Raw genomic sequence first — 19618 nt, 5'->3', positions numbered from 1 at the left:
CTTGATTTTTTTTAGTGTTTTCTTAGTTTCAGGTAAATATTTTAAAAAACAAAAAAAATAAACTTTTCCTATTTCTCTCACTTAATTTTTAGAAAATAATATTCATTTAAGACGAAATAACATTAAACAAAAAAATCATGAAAGCACTTAACATTTTTCCAAATAATAATCATATAAGAAATATAAATAACACTAACATAGGGGGACTCAAATGGCATAAGTTTACTCTTATAGACCAACAATTTGCTATACTCTTACTGTCTTACACACTCTGGCCAGAAACAGTTTACAGTAAAAACAAGTTTAAACAAAAGAAAAAAAAAAAAAAAATTGTTCTTTGTATTGTATGTATTTCATGCCAGCACTTCCTAAACACTTTTTATATATTTATAGAGTAAAGCTATTTACCAGATGATATATGACCGTTATATTATTAGAATTATGTAGCTCTTAATAGTTAATTTATTCGTTTCTTTATAGATGTTGATCCTAAAGTTAATTTTTACTGTTTGTATGGTAGTTGCCAGTTGGATAACAATCATCTACTGATTAGCATTACTCGTTCCTAAGATGTAACTCAATCGGCTGTGTACCACGCTTCATGAAGAGGAGGTCACTAGTTCGAATCCTCCACCCCCCTTTCCTTATGTGGACATGTCCAAAAAACAAAAAACAAAAATAGCATTACTCATATTTATTTTCTTATTTTGAGTAATGTTATTCTTCAAACTTATTTATCACACCTGTTTCATCTTAGCTGACATGTTGTGTTTTAAATGATTTTTTATATAAGTTACTTTATATATATATATATATATATATATATTAGGTGCTTTCCTCATATTTTCTTAATTCTAAGTAGATATTATTTTATAAAAACAAAATGAGAGAAATAACTCAATAAGGGGTTACTTTCTTTTTTATTTTTTTATAAAATAATATTCAACTAGAGCGAGAAAACACCATAAAAACATTTAGCATTCCTAAAAAAAAATTCATTTAAAACACTTCACGTTCACTAATATAAAATAAATATGATAAATACGTGTATTTGTCTTTCATTTTAATCCAAACTTAATAATAATGATAAGCTTTACGTATTTATATATCATTTTCTGTTTCAAAACCAGAGTTCTCTTTCCAATCTCTAGTCATCTCTCTCTCTCTCTCTCAGAAAGCAGCAATCTTGGTGTTACCATAAAGCCTTGAAAACCCCAATCTGTCTCTCTTCCTTTCTCTTCTGTTGTAGTTCCTTTTGCTATCCAGGCAACCATGATCATGTTCAAGAAAATAACATCTGGGTTTCACTCTCTTCCTTGCCTCTCATGAGAGAGAGAGAGAGAGAGAGAGAGAGAGATTTGTCTGAAGTTGAGCTTCTAATGGGTGGTGGGGAAGACAGGTGGGAGGTAGTGCCACCAGTGGTGGCTCCGTTAAACGGAGAGAGAGAGGAGTGGAGGCACTTCTACAACTCTGTTAATGCGGTGTCGTTTGGCCTCGTGGCCACTGCCATTCTCATATCAATGTTCCTCGTTATGGCCATCTTTGAGAGGTTTCAGAGGGCCACTTCAGCACCTTCCGGTGAAAGGCCACGTTCGGATCTCGAGGCTCAGATGAGTTTCACCGGAAAACTTGATTACCCATCTCCAAAAGTATGCTCTCTCTCTCTCTCTCTCTCTGCTAACATGATGTTGATGGTTCATGGTTTCAATACTTTCTTTATAGCGTACTATACCTCATTTATGCAATTCCACCCATCATCTGTCTAAACTTGTCGTCTTTCTTTTTCTTGTGATTTTTTAACTTATCTGTCTATGTTTCACAACTTCAATACTTTTTCATTGCAGCATTTTATATATATATTAGACACAAACACTATATATTCTATAGACACAAACACTATATATTCTCTGAATAAGTGTTACTGCTAGGGCAAAGTTGCATACAGTTTAGATTTTTTTGGTCCTTGATTTACCAATCAGTTGTAGAAATGATTGGTGTTAATATTTTTTTCAATATCATCTTACAAATGAACCATTATATTTATGGACTTATGTGGGCTCTACATATGTTAATGATGAACCTCATAAATTTAAGGAACATAAGCTCTCAATTTCAAATGAATTGGATAATATTCAGTTAGTTATAGTAGAGGGGTATTTTTGTCTTTTTACATCTCCAAAAATACCCTCTATTATAACTACAGTTCATTTGAAATAGAGAAGATCCTAATTCCAAATTTAATAGTTGATCTATTGAATTTGTAAAAGAATATTAAAAAAATAAATAAATAAATTATTGACACCAATCATTTTTCTATATATATTGTATTGTCTATGCATTGCTGGCATGTGACTAAGTTCTTGCCAACCAGATGATGATAATTAACAAGTGATGTATCATCATTTTCCTTTGCACATTCAACACCAAACATTAGCTTTAAAATCAGTCATTTCCTGTTCAATCTTGTTCCCAATGAATCGACAGTTCTTAGAAAATTTTGGAATAGCAACAAATTTTGAATTTCCAAAACAGCTTTTTATAGAAATTAGGCTAAAACGTGTGTTCCTCAACAACCTTCTCCTCACATGTGAGTCGATTACCGTGTATATTGCTACACTTTCCTCAAACAAAAGCTTTTTCTCAATATTATGAGCTGTCTTCAAAATCACTTGTATACTATGGGGGTTTGCTCACGCCATGAACCGTTGCATCGATCTTATTTCGATGACCCTTATTCATGTTCACATGCACCTTGTATCTTGTGTATGCGTCACTCCACGATACAATACACCATAATTACCTTTGATACCATTTGTTAAGGAAATTGACATATTATGTAGTATTCAACGTGAGTATAATACAACATATTAGGATACCACTCAACTCAAAAAATTAAGATTTACGATTTGATCCCAATTATGTAATATTAACTACTCATCCTATGACATATTTTCAAGAGAAACGCTAGGTTTCTTAAGAATTTTTCTAAAAGCTTGGTGCCAAACTAATGTGTCACATTCTCATTACCTTATATCTTTATTTACTAAAACAATATATCACGTAGGAATGTGACACATTAATTTGGAAACTAAATTTTAAGAAAAGTCTTGACAAACCTAATCATTTTACGCTCACACATACGTGTATACTCAACATATTTACTATGGACTGCCAAATATATTCGAGTTCATTCTCCTAGTTCTAGCTGATTACTTTAGAAACCCATCTCTTGTGTAATCCATATCTCTGCCAAAAAATGACATATTTTCTATTTAGTTATCCGCTTTTCCAAAGTACCTACATCCGGCTCTCTATATTTTAGCTATCCATTTAAATATTTTTTTCTCAAAGGATTTTGTTATATTTTTCATTGTTCTTTATTGAAAGGAGACAATGTTAGAGATTAAAAAATTCTTTGTTTTTATATTTGGTGAGTGAACAGTAGTCACTGTTCACCAAATATTTTTCCTAATTGCTTAGCTAGATGCAGATGCAACTCTTTTTGCTCCCATTTTAGCTTCATGACTAACCAAAACAACATTTGGTTAGCGGGATGAGAATGCTCTAATTAGTTTATTATTGTAACATCTTAGGCTTTAGCTAATTGAGGTTGGTGGCTCACTTAAGGACAGTTCATGTTAATTTAATAATTCCTCATTTCCATGGAAGATAATTAAGAATTGTTTGGAGTTCCTATAGTGGGGTGCATGTAACACTGCACTCTTATAATATTTTATTACAAACGCCGCTCCAACGCAACCTTATTTGATTATGAAGATCACAGAATCATAGGATATCGTACACTTTATACTGTAGAGAATATAATATTTGCAATTCCAAACCATCATTCATAGATTACATTGCTCTTTTGGTTTGTTCTTATGCTCAACCTAGAGGTTATATTAATGCTTTAATGGCAAAATATTTTAATTATGGAAAATATTTGGGGTATTATATATACTTATAATTCCCATACAAGCTGATGTGACAGTTCATATTTGTGAAATAATTAAGTGTATAATTGACTAGTTGACCACTAATTAATTAATTGAAAAGTCAAATTTTCATATTTTTTCCATTTCTGTATAAAAGATGTGCAAATTCACTATTGAATCTGTTAGATCCACATATGGATCTCACGTATTCAATGATGAAATTGTAAAAGAGATGGACAAAAGATGTGCAAGAAAATGGCACTAAACACATCTTATTATGAACTGACATATTAGTTCATCACTGAATATGTGATATTTACATGTGGATTTCACAGATTTAATGGTAAATTTGCATATTTTTTGTACGGATATGAACAAAAAATGTACAAGAAAATGACACCAAACAGTACTTCTCATTATGAAGTGACATATTAGTTTATCAAAAAACTAATAGTAAAATATCCAATACTCCTAACAACACTCTTTAATTATTCCTCACGTCGCAATCGTTACCAGACATGGCTCTCCTCTTTTTAGTGTTAAATAGTGCCAAACCTAAATACCTAACAAACTTTATCTCTGTCATTGGAGGATGTTTTAGATTAGAGGGTCCAACACTCCAACATCATCTTACATAGATAATCTGCTAACAGATTCATCTGAGATTCGTCCTATACTACTAAAACATAATATATCCTACATGTCTAGACAGTAGACACAATGATCAAGGTTTTGGCTCTAGACTTCTCAGATACAAGCAAACCCCACTCACTTTGGACAAACATCATCACATGCTAAATCTAGGAAAGCCTGGCAATATGTCCTGGTTCAATTTTTTCTATATTCATCTTGGTTTAGCTAGCTAGCCTTTTTGAAGATGAGACACCAATGTCCAAGATGAGAGATTTGGTTGTAAGAATCCCATGGTTTACGGAAACTGCTACCAAATCGGCAGACATGGTTATTAGTACAAGAGGTATATGATACTCGTAAAGAACTTATTCTCATATCTACCTCCACTATTATATGTCTTATTCTTCTATCTTAAGAAAGATAAAGTAATTTATCTTATGTTCCCCCTGTAAGGCATCTATTCTTCACTGCTCTGTTAAAACAAGCAAACTCATAAAAGCAATCAGCAAGAGTTAGCATTAGGCTCAATAAAATGTCACAGAACTTGCTTTAAATTAGGTTTTTCCTCCAACCCGGTATGCATTTTTTAATCACGTGTTTTAAGGACAAAGATCAGTTTAATAAACTAAATTTGAAAAAATTCCAGTTTGAAGAGAAAGTTTGTCCTGTCCCGTTGAACGCATAAGCTATGCATTCACTTGCATTTATTTGCAGTTGTATTTGTGTGACATGGAATGGCTATCATTGCTGTGTACTCTTTTCTCATTATTTTTTCTCCTTTCTTTCCACAAAGTCTTCGAATCTCTTGCTAATGATGTGGCATATTGACCCTCAACACATTTTCCTTTACATCATTATGTGTTCTTAGGTTGGCTAGCTATCTTGTGGTCTAATTGTACATGTTTATTTACTCACACTTCCATATTTTTCTTTGGCTTTAATTAATTATCTGTTAACTTTTTTGTGCAGATGACAGTGTATGCCAAAGGGGTATCAGTTTTGATGCCTGGGGAGGAAATTCCTACTTTCATTGCACACCTTGCTCCTACACCATCATGCCCTCCTGAGCACATCTCACCTCATCAACAAAACTCATCCTTCAATCCCTCCCAAGGATCATTATCAAGCTAAATCCTAATGTGACTTGAATATAAGGCAGCTAATAAGTAGCACATTAGGGGATTTTCATATATAATACCTGGAATCAAGCTTGGTTTCCCATGCAAATTCTGAACCTCATTGGCTCAGTCAAATGGAAGACTAAGATAGGAGGGTTTCATCACAAATGTGACTATTTAGATCAGAAATTAAGCAGGCTTTGCTTCTCTAAACGATGATTATTATATAGACAAAGCCTGATTTCCAAATGATATCTCCATAATAGATATTTGGTTTGTGATTATAGCCTTCTAGATGGACTTATAAACACAATTTCGCATAAAGATTAGTATATTAAGTTAACTTTGTGTTCTTCGCCGCAAGTACACAAAATGATTTCATCTATACATGTTATTTATTCTTCTAATAATGCTATAGAGGAAGTGCACTCCTAATTAGTGTTAGCCATCTTGGGTATATACATCCTACTAATGTCCAGGTGGATCTGAGTCTAATTAGTGTTGGTCATCTTCGGTATATACGTCCCACTAATGTCCAGGTGGATCTGAGTCAAGATATGACTCAATTGGTTTTGAGAAAGCCTCTATAGCCTCTCGTTAGCAATTCACAGCGAGTATGTGCTACCATGGTAACGCCTAAGTAGAGCAGTCACAATTGATCACACCCTCCTGCCTTGTCCGAGCTCGGATCATTTAAGATTGTGTCAAGCTCGAGCTCGACACGATCCTGAAAATGGTGTTGAAGCCCGGCTCGTTTAAGTTTGTGTTGAGCTTGAGTAGTTTGGCTCAAATCAAACCACTCAATAACAAAACCCGTTGATACCCATTGAACACCCACAAAGGGACATCCAAACCAAAACTCAACCTTAAACAAAATCCTACAAATTGATATAATTTTTGCAATCAAACCTTAATGGGTAAGACAAAATTGTAAAGAGAAGCTTGGATTGTTACCTCTTTTGCTCCCAATAACTGGAACTTTTTCATCCTCGAATTTGCATCACTTAATATTCGAGCCAGGATTTATGTTCGCGAATGACTCATTTAAATAATCAAGTCAAGCTTATACGAGCCGATCTTGAGTTTGCCCGTAAACGGCTTCGCTCGCTTACACCCCTAGGAGAAAGAATTTTGTTCAATGTTCACCAACCTACCTACCAAAAAGTAATGGACCAAAAGAACAAAAGGAAAAGGCCACTGAATCCAACTATTGAATTTGGAATTCTTAGGGCAAATATTATCTATAAAAAGTATTCAGATGCAAATATTCTTGTCTCTCCACCTCCCCTCCCAATGCTTCTTATGTTTGGAATAGCATTTTCCAATCACAGAATCTTATCATAAAAAGCCTATGTTACCAGTAGGTTCAAGATGGCTCATCCAGAAACACCCTTGGGTTCCAAACCTACCTTTGTTCCAACCCTCTTCAAAATACCTCCATGTTTACGAGGATCCTTCTCCCAAAGTCAAGGATTTGTTCCTCTCCAACCCTAATAGATAGAATGTTCACAACATCTATCAAAAATAAATTAATTAATTAATTAATTAAACTGTCCTTTTTCGAATTTTATGATTTAGACTTCAGTTTTTAATTTGACAAATTCAGCATCCGAATTTACAAAGATTTTAAATTAAGCCCTTTAGCAATTTTTCTAACAAAAAAATTACATGAAAAGACAATTATGTCATTTAGGGAACTTCGGCCCAGTTCTTTTGAGGCCCACATGCACATGCTAGTCCACGGCCCTTAGAGATTGGGCCAAATAGATCATATTCCAACAGTGTAAAGGAGGTAAGCTCTAACGAATAATGGCCCTTCAATAGGACCATAACCTATAAGCCCATCCTCATTGGGAAACAAAGTAAATTACCAACAAAAAAAACCCTTTTAAGAAATTTGCTACAAGGAAAGAAGCAGAAGATAATATAGGCATCAAGGAAAAATTTCATGTGGGATAAATTTTTAGAAACCCAATTTATTAATCTGACATGTATTTAATGTAATTCTTACATACATTTTTAATAATAAAAAATGCTCTAATGCTTTTAGAGATATAAACTTTTCTGAAATCATTCCCTAATGTTTAAAAAGTTACCAATTTACTTGGTATCAATTGTTACCCAAGATGAAGTGGCACATTGATGTATCCGTCAATTTTTTTTTACTGCAACGTGAGAATGTATTTGCCATTTATAAGGAGTAGCTCAATCGGTGAGAACCACGACTTATAAAGCAGGTATCATTAGTTCGAATTATTTTTTCATTTTCTTTTCTGTCAAAAAACAAATAAATAAAAAATTATAACCCAATTTTTAAACCTAAGAAAGATTGTTACAATAGGTACAATTAAATTGTCTAATTTTGTAACTTTTTCTCTTTTTTCTTTAATGCACCGAAAGGAAATTTCCACCCTATAGTCTCGTTTGGCAATGGCCCTAAAGTTGCTCAGTTTTTTCAACTCCCAAATTCTTTCTTGTTTTTTTACGTCGTATTAATAACTGTTTATTACAATACAAAAAAAGAAATTCACTTTTCCATTATAATCAATTTTTGTAACTGATTCAAGCCAATAAAAAGTTTCAGGCGACCAATGAAACGGCTAATCCTTGGCACAAACCGAAACCCGAAAAAGTGCCGTTGCATGGCACATTGGTAATTTTGGTTCCGGGAAAAATGCTGCTCCCAAGCACTGCTCATGCCAAACAGCCCCTCTATTTTGCAGTTTGCACCCATTTTTCCAAGTCTTAGTCCCATCAACAAGACAAGAGAGCCTTGTTGATGCAGACAAATTCTCACCAAAACCAAGAAAATGGAAAGAAGTCTCTAGACTCTCTACCTCCCCATCCCAACAAAAAAAAAAAAAAGTAAAAGAAGAAACCCGATTTCTAGGACCATCTCAACAATTGCATATCCCCATGACCATTTACAATCTCAAGATTTCGTTCAAAAAAAAAAGATAAAGATAAAAATAGTTCCCATTTTTTGACCTCTCAAAAACAATTTACATCATAATTTACAGAGGCAATTTTAGGAGCAGGATGAGACCAAAATCATAACACAAAAAGTTTTGTGAAGCATGAAAAGCAAAATCCCAAATTCCAAAACCAAACCAGTTACAGAAAGATGAAGCACTCTAATGAAACAAGTGGGTTTTCAATGGACTCATTTCCCTGCTGCAAAACGTCGTCGTTTGACTTCTCCTCTTCCACCCCAGCTCGCTGCTTGCTCTGCACCACCCCCGAATCATCCACTGACCGGCTTCCTCCTGCTGCTCCCGTCACCTTTCCGGGACTCCTCCCCACTCCCCCTGCTTTCCTGGTAGCCGGTGATCTCGACCGACGGACGGACCCCTCGCCGGAATCTCTCCGGGCTCCGGCGGTGCCCGTGTTAAGCCTCCGGGTCCTAACCTCACTCGGTCCCCTTGCTGGAATATTTCTCCGGCCGGAGAGCTCGCCGGTGTACGGACGCTTTCTGGGTCCTCTTGCCTCAGCTCTGTTAAGCCTACTGTGACCCACTTCTCTGCTTCCCTTACTCATTGCTTCGTCGTCTTCTTCTTTCATCTCTGTAATGGTAGTGGTTGTCGTTGTTGCTGTTGAATACGAGAAGTTCTCCGTTATCTGAGAAGCTTCGGAGAGCTCCTTTTCTGTTTTGTGAATAAGGTTCAGACCCTTCGTTTCGACGAGGGGCACTTGGGTCTTCTTTTCTTCTGCTGGAATTGGGTTTTGCGGCTTGGGAACAATGGGCGTTTCAGAGAGTACCTCTTTCACGTATTCTTCTTCTACCGGTGGTGGCGCTCTGTGGTCTCTGGCATGGGTCGGTTCGGGTTTCTCAACCGGAGACCTGGTCGGAAATTGCTGGTGGGTCGACCCCGTCCTGAGATCCGGGTGGCTCTTGGTGGTGCTCACACAGCATCCCATTTGTTCGTGGATGAAAGGTTTGGACTTTGGAAAGCGTGCTTGGAAATTACATATATAAGTTGCTAACAGTGGTGCAAAATTTTGAATTCCCAACGGTAACAAAACTGTACTTTGGTTTGGATTGGATGGATGGGCGACGTGAGAGAATTAAATGGATTGATGAGAGAGAGACAGAGAGAGGGAGGAGAAGGGGGGGTTCGGAGCGGATTGGGGTCAAGTAATGAGCCGCGGCTAGTATGAGTTATATAGTGGATTGGCTACTTTTTTTCTTTTTTATTTTTTATGTTTTGGTTCCAAATAAACTTTAATTGTTGCCTCAAATTTTATAGCAATTGTACCTTTGGTGTTGATGTGATCTAAATAAAGTAGGCCAAACCTTCTATATTTACTGTTTGGATACAAAGTTTATCTTTCCAATGGGTTGGGGAAAAAAATCTAATCGAGTTTATTAAATTAAATATGTTGTGCTTTGTAAAATGGTACTTCAGGTGTTACACTGACAACAGTTTCAGCATTTTACTATTCCGGTATTACCAAAAGATTTTCAATTATAGCAAAGCTGATGGGATTCGTACAATTCACTCAACATTTACGGTTTTACAAAAGTAAAAGTTGGGAACTTTGTGCTCATCCCGGTGCTAGGATTGGGCTAACACCAAAATGGCAGGCACGCGAAGCCTAAGAAGCAAAGCATTGGAAATATGCCATTGTGTGGGGGCCAGTAAAACTAGACTTTGTGCATGCTTTTTTTTCTTTCTTTTTTTTAACTTTTTTTGAGCAACCTGAAAGTTTCAGCCAAACAACTCATGAAAAGAGGTGGAAGGGGACCCATCAAACCACTCAACATTAAAAATGGAACTCAGACATTCAACCAAACCCCCTGCAAAAGCAGGGAAATCCTGGAGATTCATGGACCATCATCGTCCCCACACGTCTGGAATGCTGGAACCTAGACTTGGACCACCTGATTTCAAGAGCAAAATGATCATAGGTGGTTGAGGGAAGAACCCCAACCAGTCTGGCAAGACCCTTAACAGTCATCACCTCAACAGAAAAGTTAGATGCAGCTTCAAGTACATTTTGCCAGTAGAGCTATCCGCTTTTGGCAGGCCACCATTATCAAGTAGACCCAAATGCAAGGTGTAAATAATTTACGTTGAGAGTAGCAATTTAAATACTATTACCTTGCTATGCAGAAAAGAATAATTCCCCCTTTCCCATCTTTTCTACATAAGAAATGTTACATTACATGAACTCCCTCTTTTACATTCCCAAGTCATTACTCCCTAATTCTTGTCTGCTTACTCTCTCTACACCTGCCAAGGGAGTAAGTACTAAAGAGTGTAAAAGAGAATTCGAGTAGAATTTCTCAGCAGATGAATAGTTGGTGCTTGGTGCTAGTACTAACTAGATACACAGCAACTACAAAAAATGAAATCATCAAAGAAAGCAGCAGCAGAACAAAATTTATTAATTACAACGAATGGATGTACAACGAGACCAGGTTAGGATTACAATGAGACAGGTGTCCACACAATCCCAAAGCTTTATACCACAAAGAATTTGGCACCCAGCCTACTATTCTAATTTAATCCTAATCATTTTGCTTTAGAAGAGTACTAAAGCTGATTGAGCTTAAGTAATCATATCACTCAATACCATACACAGGAAGCGATGGATTTATGAAATTATATTTAAAGTGGGGAACACTTATCAAGAAACAGAAAGCTGTGAAGAAGCAGACCGATCGGATTCAATCATGGATTTGATGTAGAATTCCCCTGCTTTGTATGAAGATCTGACCATCGGACCAGATGCAACATATCGAAATCCCTGTCCATCCAAAGCACACAATTGATAATAATTACACAAGCACTTGCATTATAAAAAGTAAAAGAAATACTCAGTCTCAACTTTTAGGCATGTTGAGAGAGATAATGATTGATAAACATGACATAATCAAGCGACAATCAAAATGTTTAATACAATCAGGTGGTATCATTACAAACTTGTTATGTGTTCCTAGATCAATATGGTGTCACATGCCCTAATAGTTTCATGTGCATATTAAAAAGGAAAAAAAAAAAACATAATAAGATAAAAGGATAATAAGAGAGATCAAAGGATGCATGTCCTCAAGTAATACTCATATAGTCATTGCTGAAACGAAAATTATGTTGTCAAATCACATTAAACAATGGTACGAATTTCCATGACATAGTAGGCAGACAAGCCAACATGAAAGTAGGAACAATGGATTACTTTAATCAGGTACTGGCAAGACATCAAATACTTTGCATCCTTGTCATGACATCAACTACTGAACAGTGCATAGGGATTGCACAAAACAGTGAAACTATCAAGAAAAAGTTGCAGATAATAGGTATGGCCACCATAGAAGTGCCTATATTGCCTGCTCCATTGCATGGTACCGAAAGGTTTTATTTGGTGCGGTGCAAAGACACTATGGTGGGATAAGGTGATCCCATCACAGCATAGAGGTAAAATCATCTCAATGTGCGGGGGTGAATTTGGATCTGATTAAAATTGGTGAGTGCACGCATGCACACACATATTGGGGGGGGAGCTGAAGCTAGCAAAATTATGTAAAAGTTGACAGAGAATCTCGTTCAAAAAAAAATTGACAGAGAATCAGCTAAGAGGAAGAAAATCTCTTGGAAGGAGGGTAGAAAAGGACATAAGAGAGCTCACTGGCTCACTACAACGAAAAGCCAATGGTGACAAAGAAATGGGTGGTACGAATTCTGCAGCCAACCCAAATTATAGTTAGGATGGAGAATGTGCACCTTCTATAAAGTTGTTAAAGACATATTGGCAAAACTAACATCTAGCATTAGGTATACGAAAAAATATCATCTAACATAAAGCAATGCTTTAAAAATTGTAGTGTTTTAAACATCATTCTGTCATTCGGTCACTCGACTCAGGTGGAGGCTTAAAGCAATTTTCAAGGAAACTAGGTTGTAAAAGTTTTTCGTTTAGAGTCAGCATCTAAAATGTAAATGAAAAGTTCCTTGATAATTGATAGTCATCCCCCATTTGTAGATTTTATGCATAAATCAAATGAATTCCATTTGTACATGTGCCACAATCCATCAATAAGAGTACAAGATAGATAGCAGAAGTCCCAACAAGATATTCTCAACAAAACAAATTATTCTTATTAATCCATAAGCATAAACAAGAACCAAAAAAGAAGAGAAGATTGGTCCACTACAGGCACCAAGTAGATACACACCATCAAAGAGCATTACAATCAAGTAATTTTTAGCAGGGGTGGAACTACATTGAGGCTTGAGAGGGCTTCAGTCTCCCCAAGCCTCCTCTTTAACACTTTCAAAATCAAATTTTTACCCCCCCAATAGAGTTTCTTTTTAGTTTTGCATCCCCACTAACCCAATACCACCAAAAATTCTAGTTTCACCCCCAATTCTTAGTAAAGATCAAGAAAGTTGAAAAGATTCAAAAGGTCCTAACAAACTACTATTATTACCATCATGTTGAAGGGGGCTGTGAGAGGAAGGGAGGGGGTGCAAATACCAATTCTACTTATCATAGCCACTGGCATGAAGAGTATTATAAAGTGATATATAGTGATTACCAAGTTCCTGAAACAGCTTATCTGCCCAAACTACAATGAAGTTGACCAAACAAGTCATGCATATAAAAATGGAATAAATAAATTTACCATACTCAGAATTTTCTAGATAAAAAAAAATGGAAGCATACCATTTCCATGCCAAGAGTTCGATACTTATCAAAAGCCTCGGGTGTAATGTATTCAGCCACTGGCATATGCCGCTTTGATGGTCTCATATATTGACCAAATGTCATGACATCAACACCTGCTGCTCTCACCTTCTCCATAGTTCTCACAACTTGATCGGGTGTCTCTCCACAGCCTAACATTATTGAGGTCTTGGTGAGTGTTCCAGCAGGAGAATAGTCCTTTGCCATAACTAGGACATCTAAAGATTGTTTAAAATTAGCACGATGATCCCGCACAATACTCTGAAGCTCTTCAACTGTCTCAATGTTATGAGCAAAGACATCTAGACCAGATTTTGCAACTTTCTCTACACAGCCAGGGTCTCCTCGAAAATCAGGAACTGCACAATCAAAATAAGTGCAAGCAACATTAAAGAAAAAACAATGCCCCATTTAAAACAGGTAGAGACATAAAATGAGTCTAAGGATAAAATAATCCAACTTTCTGTATATAAGCAGAATCAAATCATGAAGACATCCAAACTCAACCATGCATTCCACAGTGAAATAAAGTTTATAGTAAGTTCCAGATGTACTCAAACGTCTCTCTCTAAAACTGCCAGCAGAGTAATCGAGCGGCCCTGTATACAAATTCTAACATAATAATCCTGCAGCTAAAATAGTAGAAGCTCCAAAACCACCAAAAGTGATGGCAAAACCAGTCAACTAAACAGTTTGCGCAGCTTGGGAAGCACATTTTCATTCAAAGACAGACAATTGCCAGTGATGTCTAATACCCTATATATTTATATATGATTAAATTCAGAACAACCATAGCTTTTCTTAATAACAATTATCTATATTTTCACAACCTTTTATACATTCAGTAATTCTCACACTATGAAAAATTCAATAGCTCATACCCAAAGACTCTATCAGTATATTCGGCTTGAGTGCCTTCAACTTCTGCACCGTCTCAGCAAAATGCCCACTCCCTTGATCGGCCAAATCGTCTCGGTCCACACTTGTAATCACTACATAATCCAAACCCCATGACGCAATCGCCTCCGCCACATTTCCCGGTTCCTCCGGGTCCGGCGGAGGAGGCGTACGTGACGTCTTCACATTGCAAAACCTTGAAACAAACAAAAAAAAAATCATCAAGGACTTCGCAGTTCGCCCAATCCATTTTAATCTAATTCTAATATTAAATAAATACATATCATTTTCCTTTGTTTGTTCAATTTGCAAAAAATGAATTTTATTTATTACCGGCAACCGCGAGTGCAGGTATCGCCGAGGATCATAATGGTGGCGGTGGCGGTGCCGGTTTCGCCGCCGGACCAGCACTCGCCGAGATTGGGGCAGCGGGCCTCCTCACAGACGGTGTGGAGTTTGAGATCGCGTAGCTTCTTCTTGATCTGCACGTACTTCTCGCCGCCGGGGACGGACTCCTTCATCCACTTGGGCTTGGGGAGTGGCTTCTTCTTGGTGCCCACCTCCACGGAGTAGGCGAAGTCCGAGAGGGTCGGGGACTCGAGCGCCAGGCGCGCCCGGAGGCCCTCTAGGGTTTTGGGGAACTCGGCGACCGAGGCGGCGGTGGAGGTGGAGAAGGGCCTGGCGATTCCCACCAGGGATTTCAGCCGAGACTGCATGGCTCTGTGTGTGTGTCTCTCTCTCTCTGTGCGTGAGAATGGAAGGCTAGAGAGAGAGATATGGAGATTGGGGGGTTGGTGGATTTGGTTTGGGTGGTTGTAGATGGATTCGGGTCTTCTCCGATAGTTGGTGTCTGTTTCTTAGGCCCTGTTTGGTTCTATTCAGTGTGGCAGTTTTCTGTTATTAAAAAATCCATAAAAAATATCAAAAAAATGAACCTAACTCCATTTTGTATTGATTGATTCACTTGAGCCGTTCGTGAATACCCAAAAAAAAAACACAAAAAAACACAAAAAAAATGTTTGTAACGCGACATATTTGTATAACTTAAGCTCGATTCAAATAATGCATGTAAGCTTGTACAAATTTCAATGCATCTCTCTCAATAATTACCGTTTAAAAACCCAACTCAATACTAAGAGTGACAGCCTTTCAAGTGACCATCGCTTCCGCTACCATTAGATCTATAACGAAAGGCACTCATGTGCACACTCTATGTCTTTAATAATCACTTTCACCCTCATTTTCTTATTTTAATCATCAAGAGCTGCATCTCAATTTATTTTAACCACTTCGGAAGGTTTATTCCATCACATTCTCTCTATATGATCAAAATTCACATGACTATTATTGGAGACTTCAATTACTTTGTAGAAATCCGTCAAAGAGTCCTAAGCAAAATTGACTAATTGATGAGGAGGTGTGAAGTTTCCTCCAAAAATGACTGGTTTATGCATTGCCAAATTCTTCGAGCGAGAAAAGCTACCAATTCGAGATCAGTTGGGTTTAAATAACTTTTTTCAATCTTGTTTGAAGAGAAACTTTGTTCGTTTTTTATTTTTTATTTTTTATTTAAAATAAAATAAAAAATAAAAAATAAAAAAACTTTTTTAATTTATATAGGTAACTCATTTTGATGCCATGTGCTGCAGTGCTTGGTTGCTATGGGCTGCAAGTAGGGATGACAAATATTGAATATAAATATGCCTATAGAGCCTAAAACCTAAAGCCCAATCTACAAAGAGGCCAACTTCATAAAAAGGGCCCATAAAAGTGTAAGGCTCATCTTAGAAGGAGGCAAAAATGTGGTATATAAGAAAAAGAGGTATGGTATTCATCGGAACCCAACTCTCTCTCTCTCTCTCTCTCTTTTTTCTTTTTTTCTTTTTTTCTTTTTTTTTTTTTATAAGTACATCCAAGAGAAACTACAACAAAGAACAATAAAAGGTTGTACAACCCAACAATAAGCCTCAAAACGTTCATATCAATGTAGATAAACAAAAATTAAAAGGAAATGCATCAAATAAATAACGTGTCTATATTAATTCGTAGCACGAAGATCGAAAAACATAACCACCAATTAAAGTGGTTTGACAACGTGCACAAGAGATAGCACTTCCAAGAAGACTGCAAGAGCACATTCGAAGGAGAATTACAACAACATAGAACACATTGATGAAGGTTGAAACAAAGCCAACAACAACATAGGACACATTGGTGAAAGTCAAATCAAAGCCAAGAGAAGGAGATACCAGCACGGAGTCCAAATAACACCACAAAACGATCTGCAACCAAATCGAGAGAGCAGCATAAATGGTAATAAGGGCATCTAAAGCCCTAAAACTAGGGCAGATACAAAGAAACCGAGGGAAAGATACAAAAGAAAAACCAACAAAATTACATGAAAAGTTAAAAACAATAAAAATACTCTCTTCATTCGGCCCTAAACAAAAAATAATAATAATAAAAATAAAAAATATATATATATTGACTTAAGCATCAGAGTCTATTACATCGGCCTTTTTGACTGCCGCTAATCTAGTGGTTCTCTTTGTTTTGTAGGCACCCGCAATCCGATTGGACCATTCAAAAACCTGGGCCAGCAATTAGAATTGGCAACATATGCATCAATCAGATGAGTTTTTTTTTTTTTTTTGTAACACATCAATTAGATGACTTTGATATGTCATAATCAGCTCCCCCACGCCACCCCAAAAAAGAGGAAGAATCTGATGTGCCAATAATGATGCATTATGTTGATTTGATTGGGACTATACTACATTTAACATCATAGGAAACAACTTTAACAAGATCAGACTTAATAATACAGTTCATGTTTCTTTAAAGATACACATATATAAATTGTTTTTGGTAAAAGAGAAGGACAATAATCTAGTATGAGTCCACCAAGACCAGCCATAAGCCGCTATATATGAATATCACTTTCTCATTTTCAAACCTTTGTTGAGGGAAACCTCAAACAAAAGCTTCTTGCAATTTCCTTCCTTTCACACGATGTGGGACTCTCTTGGAAAGACCAAGAATCAACCAGTCAATTGTATTGGCAGTCCGAAGAGCCTGCTTAGACCCCTAGAATGGCAGCTTGGCAATTTAACCTGTGAATTCGACTCAAATACTAGTTTTAGGGTTAGAGTTTAGGTTAAACGGGTTCGCAGGTTGACACGTTTATACAATTTATTTATTTTTCAATTTTTTATTTTATTATTTTTTTTATAAAAAAAAAATTAACTTAATTTATGGTTGACTATTTAACTCGCAACCCGTAAACTCGACACAAACACAACACATAGTTTAAGGGTTAGAGTTTAGGTTAAACGGGTTTGTGGTCATAAATGGGTTTTATGAACCGTTTAATAAACGTGTCGTGTTTGAGTTGAAATAAACGGGTTAACCTGGTTGACACAAACCCGACACGTTAACCCGTTTTGCCAGCCCTAGACTTTTACCTCTACGCTAATCGGTGTTTTGTTTCAATTTGTGAGCAGAAAACCATCCCATAACACGACACAAAAGACACATGTCTCAATTTCAACAAGTCTAGGTCTTGAGACACCCGTCTGATGAGTTTATTTTGAAAGTAATGGGAGTTGAAAAATATGACAAGGACTAATAAAGATTGTTAGGTTTGATATGAATGAAAAATACCATGAGCTCTTCGTCTGCCCTACCAACCAATATAAGTCAGTGCTTAAAAAAAAAAAAAAAAAAAAAAACCAATATTAGTCAATGGAACACTGCGGTCCCGGCATTTGGTTCAAAACCATGAGGATTTATGGTTGGAGACAAAAAGGATGGTGTCCATAATATAAGCCTATGATTTTCACAGCACACCAACCAGATACATGTGGCCGTAGGAACCGGGTCTGCATTATTAAATACCAAACAACCTTTCATTTCATATGCCTCTTCCTTTGCTCTAAAATCTGAACTTGTCTTATATTCTCTCTCTAAAAATACTGTCTCTAAAGGCATCCTAAAAAAATATATATTAAAAAATAGGAAAAATATATCATAAGTTCTTGTCCATCAAAATTAAAAATTCCTTAAGTTTTTTTTTTTTTTTGACAATTTACTTCCAGTGTCAATCGAAATGCCAATAAACTCTCTACCGTCAAATTTTTTTAACAGCAGTTAGACACCTTATTAAAATATTAATTTTTTATTAATTTAATTTTAAAATGTAAATCTAAAAAAAAAAAAAAAAAAATTGAAGGGGTGGCAGCGACTATCACCCCTAGCCACCCCCCAACCCCTATAGGACTACCCTGGGGTGGCTTGCGGCCACCCTCAGAGGTTTTGGCTACCCCTTTAATTTTGTTTATTTTTAGATTTAAATTTTTAAAAATTGATATTTTAATAAAGTTTCTAATTGCTGTTAAAAAAAATTTGACGGTATGAAGTTTATTGGCATTTCAATTGACTCAAGGAGTAAATTGTCGAAAAAAAAATCTAAGAAATTTTTAATTTTAACGGATTAAATCAAAGACTTATGATATGTTTACACTAAAAAATAAATTGATAAGTTCTAACTTTGGCCATCATAATGAAACATATTAAAAAATATATAAGTACTAAATATATTAAAATCATAATTTTTCATTTTTTTATACAATTTTTTTTTTTTTCTGGCATCAATCAAGTATACTAAATTCTGATCCACTTCTTTTTTTTAAACCCTTTGTCAAACACATTTATGGCTCCATTCTAATTGGATAACCACTATGGATTCTGACGTGACGTCTAAGCAATCCTATCCATTTTCTAGGGTAGAGAATCCTAGATTCTTTCCTTGGCTAAAAGAGCCAACGAGTAATTAAAGCTTTGTTAAGAATTTGGATGTTTCAAATAAATCGAAAAACAGCTGGTTTCAACAATGGGAATGACAAAATTGCCCAATAAAAAAATAAAATTACAATTTTACTCCTTCTGTTGAAACCGGCTTTGTTAAACAGCTAGATTTTTTTTCGTCATAGCCATGTGGCATATTTTTTTAAAATTAAGCTGGAGAAAGTTTTTTCAACTATGTAAAAACACGTATTAAAAAAAAAAAAAAAAAAAAAAAGAAACTTCATTTTGGCTCTCTGAATTTCCAGCCAATTTTACAAATCTTCCCTGAACTTTTAAATCTTTCACTTTGGACCCCTTGTTAGTTGTCAATGTTAAATTCAAATAGTTTAGCTTTTTATGTTCATTATACACCCACCCAGCCCACTTAAAATTTCGAAAATGCCCAAAACTACAACACCTACCACAGCCCAAAACGACACTGTTTTGGGCATTAAAATTATATATTTTATTCTTTAAAAAAAAAAAGGCAAAATATTAAAA

At 36.0% G+C, this 19618-nt stretch overlaps 3 protein-coding genes across 3 annotated transcripts; 1 reads left to right on the top strand and 2 right to left on the bottom strand.

The window, feature by feature from the left end:
- Positions 1–1146: 1146 nt before the first annotated feature.
- Positions 1147–6030, top strand: LOC132182855 (uncharacterized). The gene is made up of 2 exons (XM_059596210.1): positions 1147–1649; positions 5538–6030. Exons 1-2 carry the CDS (start codon positions 1326–1328, stop codon positions 5697–5699), a joined length of 486 nt encoding a protein of 161 aa, XP_059452193.1. The 5' UTR covers positions 1147–1325; the 3' UTR covers positions 5700–6030.
- Positions 6031–8800: 2770 nt separating this feature from the next.
- On the bottom strand, positions 8801–9604 carry LOC132181723 (uncharacterized). Its single transcript, XM_059594963.1, has one exon. It carries the CDS (start codon positions 9602–9604, stop codon positions 8801–8803), a length of 804 nt encoding a protein of 267 aa, XP_059450946.1.
- A 1454-nt stretch (positions 9605–11058) lies between these two features.
- Positions 11059–15125, bottom strand: LOC132181076 (lipoyl synthase, mitochondrial). The gene is made up of 4 exons (XM_059594132.1): positions 14606–15125; positions 14257–14468; positions 13355–13734; positions 11059–11437 (listed from the first exon to the last, which is right to left on the bottom strand). Exons 1-4 carry the CDS (start codon positions 14986–14988, stop codon positions 11318–11320), a joined length of 1095 nt encoding a protein of 364 aa, XP_059450115.1. The 5' UTR covers positions 14989–15125; the 3' UTR covers positions 11059–11317.
- Between the last annotated feature and the right edge of the window lie 4493 nt (positions 15126–19618).

The sequence above is a fragment of the Corylus avellana genome, chromosome ca5 (genome assembly GCF_901000735.1).
Source record: "Corylus avellana chromosome ca5, CavTom2PMs-1.0".
Taxonomy (NCBI): domain Eukaryota; kingdom Viridiplantae; phylum Streptophyta; class Magnoliopsida; order Fagales; family Betulaceae; genus Corylus; species Corylus avellana.
This window is presented reverse-complemented; position numbering and strand designations above follow the sequence as displayed.